At 39.1% G+C, this 8,106-nt stretch overlaps 1 protein-coding gene across 1 annotated transcript; it reads right to left on the reverse strand.

The window, feature by feature from the left end:
* Positions 1–1,017: 1,017 nt before the first annotated feature.
* Positions 1,018–2,109, reverse strand: LOC132316143 (putative F-box/kelch-repeat protein At3g22730). The gene has a single exon (XM_059814651.1). The coding sequence runs from the start codon at positions 2,107–2,109 to the stop codon at positions 1,018–1,020; it is 1,092 nt and encodes a 363-aa protein (XP_059670634.1).
* Between the last annotated feature and the right edge of the window lie 5,997 nt (positions 2,110–8,106).

Genomic DNA, 8,106 nt, shown 5'->3' on the forward strand with positions numbered 1-8,106 from the left:
CGGAGTCGATACTTTGTCTACCAGAGTAGGGGCCGGGCTGGTATAACAGTTACAAACCCCTCCCAGAGTAGGTGCGGAATTGATATGACGGATTTTCTAACGGGGCAAAGCAGGGATTAGCTAAACCCGTCCCAACTCTACCCCATTGTCATCCTTAGATGGTTAAGTGCATTCTCTACTTGTAATATATCTTCTTGATTCGTAATAGTAAAAGTTTTCTTTTCTTAGACATGCCCTAGAGATTGGGTAAATTAATCACGTAAATATTATGTGTTGTGCATTGATTAATAAATGATTATATCTCCTATATGCTTATATGATCGATGATGTGTGCTTCCGCTATGCCCCAACTTCATCATCTTCTACTTCTTCTTTTAACTAGCACAGTAAGACTGCAATTAAGCACACCAATGCTACACCATTTAAAATGCTATGGCTTTACCACTTTACTTGAACACAAGCATACCCTTTTACTTGTAGAAGGATTCCTTGCTAATATATGTCTTTGTCAACGATATTGTTAGTAGCACGTCTCATGGCATTTCGAAATTATTTTAGAAGCCTGTGTTATTAAGTATCTGACAGGAAGCTAGGAAAAATAAAAAAAAAATTAAAAATTAAACCAATGGGACACTATAAATACCTTTCCTTTTTCCTCTTAATACTCATTGTGTTCTCCTACCCTAAAACAGGTATGAAGATATAATATGGGAATGATGCTGCCAATGTAGTGAAAGCAGTTGAGGGTTCTATCTCTTCATCAATTCTGATTAATGTTGTGAAAGATATGAAAGTTTTGCTAAGAATTTCCCCAAATTTCTGAGTACTGCATACTTTAAGGGAAACAAACAGAGCAACCCATATTCTAGCTAGAATTGCTGTGAGTTAAAATATAAAAGTAAATGAGTTGTTGGAACTTCCTCATCAAGTAGTGACGGATAATTGTACTGCTTTGATTTCTAATGAATAACACTTTGCTTTTGCCTTGAATTTTTTTTTTTTTTTTTTTTGCCCTTCCTAGAAATCATTCCCTTCCTTGATTGAAACTAGGCTCTCCTTGTAGATAAGAACCTTAAGACAATCATCCTTCCCACGGTGTCTGAGATCTTTAGTTTCTCCTGTATTAGGGTTATACAAAACCGACTCTCCAGTTTCTAGTTCTAAAAAGAGTTCACCATTTTTCCAGAACCCAAGTGGCCTTTCGACATCTAAAAGTGGTCCAATAGTTAGTTCTTTCATCCAGCATTCCTCCACCGTCATCAGCCATATGTCAATATATTTCTCAACCTCATTTGGATCATAAATGAACATGGCTAAAGAATCATTGTACATAGAAAGATCCCCCCATTTTGATTTAGCCATATCTGGCGGCATTTTTATCTCTCTAAATACCTCATTACCAATGTCAAAGGAAAGGATGATCAGAATCTTATCATATTTCTCATTGGTTAACCAATAATAAAATCCATTCATGTATGTATTACCCAAGGAATCTTGTATGGAACCATACAAATCAACTTCGAAGACTCTCCAAGAATCAGAACCTAGTGTGTACACTGAAACAACTCTAGGATCATATAAGGTATCAATTTTGTTATCCCAAAAGTCACGAATCCAAATAAGCTTGCAATCATTTGTAGTGAGGTCTAACCCAAATCCAAAATAATAAGAACAGGCACGGAAATGTGGTGGAAGGTTGGAATGAGGTATTGAGAGGAACCTAAATTCTTTAGTAGCAGGGTTCCACAAAGCTATGCGATTCCAATTCCAAAGCCCAAGTATACCATTAAGGGGACCAATGACACCTGAATCACAGCGCATATGTTGAAAATCTAGATCATGAGATAAAAGGGGCTCTTTGGTAAGTATTTCATTAAGAATTAGGGCAAAAGCAAATTTTTCCGTGCAATAATTGTGATATTGAATAAGGAGACGTGCATTGTTGCTGTGATGGTTGAGTTGTTTGGTAACAAAGTTAGAGTTTCTGATGAGAGCATTCCAGGTTTTGCACACACACTTGAAACGCAACAATGCTTTCACAGGCAATCTTAGGAGAATCTCAATTATATCATTTTCTGACGTATGATTATCACCCTTGTCCCTCAACATTGGATCTAAATATTTCTTGTTTTAGGTGCTAAGTCAATCCTTTTCTTTTCCTGAAAAAAAAAAAATAAAACAAAAGAAGATTAAAACAATTAATAAAATTAAGGAATAATTTTTGTTATAATTAATCTAAATCATCAAATAATCATGTGACCATCTTGCTAATTTTCATTTATGAAAGCACGGCAGAATGGAAGAAAAAGCAATGAAAAGCCAACAAGATGATCTAAACAACTACAAAAAAACTATAGGAATGTACGAATAACTAATCATGAATACGAAAATGAAAGTGATTAAACCCTTTCAAATGAGGGAGTGGAAAGGCTCCCCATCCACTGGATGGGTTGTGGGGTTCTTGCACTTGGGTCCCAAAACACCCTTCAGCTCCTCCATTTAGAAGGAACCTTCGGTCCCCCTATCAGCAGTGCTCGTGGAAAAAGTAAAGAAAATTAATTCAGGGATATTTAATACTTCGTTTGGACCAGAAAGAAGTTGCCTCAAGGGGACTCAATTTTGAAGGAATCAAAGTTTGTACCAGAAGCATGTATAAACTTCATTCACAAATTGGTGGAAGACCACAATATTAGTTAGCATTATTTTGGTTAAAAAAAGAAGAAAACAAAACCATTCACCTAATAAAAGCATAATATTTCAATCTTCATATGGAGTATTTGTTTGTTATTTGTGTTCCTAAAGTAGCATGATTAACATCTGCTATAAATTTTCACAATCACTTTTGCATTCATACAATGTTGGGGATAATCAACTCCGTCCAACATACTCAACGATCGACTGTTGTTGAAACTTAAATCCCTCTTTTATCACACACAGCAAAAGCATCATCACATCACATTAACACAAGCATATATAGATATAATAATCATACACATCTATGCAGAACAAAATATTTTACATGGTTCACCCAACTCTAGGACTACGTCTTTAGAAGAGATAAATTTCACTATTATGAATCAAGAAAGAAAATATACAACCACATATCAAAACCCCACTCACTCATTTATCATCTCTTCTGAGGCTATATGTATACACTCAGAAATTACATATACTCTACTATCTCCTCATAACACTCACCCTTAAACCCCTTACATATTTTCTCTCTTCTCCCTTTCTATTTATAGAGTCTTCAAAAACCCAATTCCTTATTGGACAAATATTCCTTAAGTTGCATACAAGGAGTTACCTTATCAATGTCAACTCTAAAATAGAAACTTAATTTTCATCAATTGTTTTTCTGATTAAAAGCAACAAACCTTTCATCTTCACTCTTCATATTCCCCTTTACTCTTTATCAGGCTTAGAGCAAACCCCTTCATTTTTCACACCCTTTTCCCCATCTTGAGAACTAGCACCCACTCTTGACTTGTTTCCAAAATTTGTTCCTCGTGGGCTTCACCCTATCACCTTCTTCATACTTTCGTGTCATTATCAACTCTAATTGAATCTCCATAGCACCTTACGATCATCTTCAGCTTTAATAAGCTATAATCGCACCAATTTTCTTCTACTAATTTTCAGGACCAATCACAGGCCCTGACCCACCATCGGCTCTGATACCAGTTGTTGGGGATAATTAACTCCCTACAACCCACTCAACAGTCAGCTATTGTTGAGAGTTAAATCCCTCTTTCATCACACACAGCGAAAGTATCATTACATCACATCAACACAAGCATATATAGAGATAATAATAATACATATCTATGCACAACACAATATTTTACATGATTTAGCCAACTCTAGGGTTACGTCCATCACAGAGATAAAATTCACTATTATGAATTAACAAAAAGAATATACAAACACATGGCAAAATCCCACTCAATCACTCATCACCTCTTTTGAGGCTGCATGTATGCACTCGAGAATTACATATAATTTTCTCCCTCCTCACAACACTCACTCTTAAACCTCTTACATCTTTTCTCTCTTCTTTCTCTCTCTCTCTAAACCCCTCACACCCATCTCTATTTATAGAGTTTTTAAAAACCCAGTTCTTTGTTGGACAAGTATTCCCTAACTTACATACAAGAAGTTACCATATCTATCTCAACTCTAAAATAGAAATTTAATGGGGACACAATTTCCTTCACAAATTTCAGCATTCCAAAACGGAAAAGAAAATTAATTTCTGTACACAATTTTGAGCCACAAACCTAACAATCTTTACCTTGGCTCAAAATTCAATCTTCACGTGCTTCTCCATAGCTCCACCTCAACTGAAGATTTCTCCACCTCAAAATTCAATCTTCACATACTTCTCCATAGCTCCGGCATGACTTTGTAGTAGTAGGTCCCACGTTCAGTAACAAAAGAAGTTTTTTCTTCATCAATCGGGTTCATGGGGATCTGATTGTAACCTGAATAAGCATCTAGGAAGGTTAATCGCTCGTACCCAGTAGTGGCGTCCACCATTTGATAAATCCTTGGCAATGGGAAGTTGTCCTTTGGGCAAGCTTTGTTCAGATTAGTGAAGTCGATACATACTCTCCATTTCCCATTCTTTTTCTGCACAACAACGACATTGGATAGCCAGGTCGGGTATTGAACCTCTCTAATGAATCCTGCATCGAGCAACCGATCAATCTCCTCAGCTATAATTCGATTACGTTCTGGAGCAAATCTTCTCTACTTCTGCTTCACAGGCTTTGCGTTCAGATCTACATTGAGGGAATGATTAGACACAGAAGGACTAATTCCTGGCATGTCTGAATGACTTCACACAAACACATCTGCATTTTGAGTCAAGAAATCAATCAACCCTTATTTCTCCTCTTCAACAAGTCTTGATCCCACCCTCGTTGTTCGATCGGCTTCTTATGGTTAATCTACACATCAAGAAGAGGTTCTTCAGTCAGAACTGATGGCTCCTCCTCCCCACTCCTGTTGGGTGGATGTTCCTGTAATTGCTATCTTGGACTTATAGAACAGATGAGAATTTTCCTCTTTCCAACAGATTTCAAAGTCATTGAATAACACTCTTTAGCTGCAACCTGGTCCCCATGAATATCAATCACCTTGGTCACATCTGGACCCAAACATCGCATCACTTAATGTAAAGTTGATGGGACACCTTAAACTCTGTGAATCCACCCTCTTCCCATCAAGAGGTTGTAAGATGGATGAATGTTTACGACCACAAAACTCTAAGTCAAAACTTTCTCAGCAGCTTGTACTGTCAATTCCACCATACCAATAGGCTCCACCCACTTCCCATCAAATCCTAGCAATGGATTTCCTGTGGGTTGAAGTTTCTCGGGATCGATCTCGAGCCGATCGAACGTTACTCTGGGCATGACATATGCACTACTTCCTGGGTCAATCAGAACTCTTCGCACTAAGCATTCTGCAACTGTTAGACTAACGACCAGTGGATCTTTATGAGGAACCTGAACGCGTAACAGGTCTATTATGTTAAACTTTACTTGTGCCAATGCACTCTGCTGATATAAAGTATGTACACTGCCAATCCTCCTCTTCAACTGGGCCTAGCGTAATCGCGTTCTGAACAGTTCCTTTGACTCCGCTGTTTATTCAGGTAAGCCATGAATTGCATTTATAATTTGAACAGGCTGAGTGCTGTGGTGATTTGGTTTCTGAGTTCTTTTGATTTTCTCAGCTGGTCAATTCTGCTCTTGTGCTGGACCTTAAATATATCCTGCAAATTCCCCCTTTGTGATCAGCATCTCCACTTGCCTCCTTAGGTTCCTGCATTCATTAGTCTGATGACCAAAGTCACTATGGAAAGCACAATGTTTAGATTGATCCCTCTGTTCAATAGGTTGTCTGATTGGTAAGGGAGGGCGAAACTTATCTTTGTTCTCTTGATACAGCCTTGCCAAGGTAACTCTGAGTGGAGTAACCAACTCCTCCTCACTGGGCTTCTTCTCCGCCTTCCAGGAGGTCTGATGTTGTGGCTGAGCTTGTTTTTGCCGAATCTTGGCTTTGGACTTATCTTTTGTTGAGATAATTGATGTCTTCCTTGCATTAGCTACCTCTTCTTCTTCCAGACGCACAAAATCGTCAACTCTCTCGTTCAGCTCATCCATGGTCTTCGGCGTGTTCACCACCAGGCTTGTGTGGAACGGTGTCCCTCGGTTCATTGCAAGTTTAAACGCTTGGACCGCTATGGATGGATGACATTCTATTACCATGCTTTGACAAGGTTAAACCGAGGAAACCTTGGAGTCATTCATCTTCGTGCTGCTTCATTGTAAAGAGGCTTGAAACATCCTTGGCCGGGCGTTTATTCCCATAGTACTGGCTTATGAACTTGTCGCACAAGTCCTGGAAACTAGCAATTGAGCCTTGAGCCAGATTCTTAAACCAATTGAGGGCTGGCCCAGCCAAACTTGTAGGGAAGCATTTGCACATTAAAGGATCATTGTTAGTATTCAAAGCCATTTTTAACTGAATGTGGTAGATGTGATCGACCGGGTCGGTTGTTCCATTAAACAGAATAAAGATCGGCATGGAAAACTTCTTTGAATTTAGAGCGTTTAGGATTTCATCAATGAACAGGAGATGCAACCGTTCTTGCTGATGAACGCAGTGTTTCGTCCTCCCTTGAAAACCATGATGGAACTCCATGATCGGCATATCTCCTTTCTGAACTTCGGTAATCGAACGTTGCCATGAAGGTTGATAGGTTGGATCAAATGATTTGTACTCCGCAAACTCACTTTGCCACGGTGATGCAGCCCTATAATCGTACACCGGCACTTCCTCTCGTACGATCCGTTCGCGATGTGGATCCAAATGAATAGATCCTTCTCGATCCACTTGACGGACATTTGGAGGTAGATCGCTTACTAAAACTTCATCACAATGAGGATCCACGCGATTGACACCTTCTGGATCACCTTGATGAATAGCATTGAACGGTAAGACTCCCTCTCCTACCGGAGGTGGCCTCGGAATAGTAGGAGCTTCACGGCACTCCATTCCAGCTCGCAATTCTGCATTCTCTTTTCTCAGGGCTTCGATCATGTTCATTAACTCATTGATCTTCGACTGCTGGCCATTCTCTAAGGGATTTGAGCTCTCCTCTCCGATCATCATTCCTGATCGGAGCAAAGTCATTAACCGCGGATTTCTTAATCAGATCTGAGCTTTGTTAATGCAAATGCACCAGATCTGGATTCAAACTAGTTCAATTTTGTTTGTTACTGGCCGGATTTGAATTACTTCAACTATGAGCTCACCGAATTCAGCAATCTCAACAAGTCACAACTACGTAGCTCACCGAAATAAATACCAATCAAATCTGCGTAAATCGGACGCCAATCTCTCGAAATCAACTGGAACCGAGATTCAGCAAGACAGATCATAATTCCATCAATCTTAATTCAGCTTTCAAAGATCAAGTGCTTTCTTCACAAAGTGCTCTGAATCGAATCGATTTAGATCAACACCAATCACTCCTCGTCGTTCTTCCCACAGACGGCGCCAATTGAAGAAATACAGAAATTTTCTCCAATTTAGAAAGAGAAATTGTGCACTTTAAAATAATTTTTTCCAACCCCTTTTCCCTCTTCTTTCCATCTATTTATAGACGGTTACAACTACTCCTTAAGCTTTCTAATTGACTTTCTTGTGAAGGGCTGGCCTTACTTGCTTTCTTTTCATTTGGGCCTAATTCATTTCATTATACTGCGAGTTTTTCTACCGTCCTCCTGGGCCTGGGCCCTCTTAGCGAGGACTTACTCCGTTCTTGTTGCTTTTACCCGATCTATTCTCAATAATTTGGGTCTCATCAAGCCCAGGTCATTTTCGATGTCCTCACCCTCCAACCCACTCAAGGGTCGGCTGTTCTTGAGAGTTAAATCCCCCATTCTTCACACACAGTGGAATTAAGTATCATCACATCACATCAACACAAGCATATATGGAGATAATAATCATACACATCTACGCACAACACAATATATTATATGATTCACCCAACTCTAGGGTTACGTCTATAAGAGAGATAAATTTCAC

The sequence above is a fragment of the Cornus florida genome, unplaced genomic scaffold (genome assembly GCF_030987335.1).
Source record: "Cornus florida cultivar Cherokee Brave unplaced genomic scaffold, ASM3098733v1 CherokeeBrave_3.0.0_Hap2_Chr07, whole genome shotgun sequence".
Taxonomy (NCBI): domain Eukaryota; kingdom Viridiplantae; phylum Streptophyta; class Magnoliopsida; order Cornales; family Cornaceae; genus Cornus; species Cornus florida.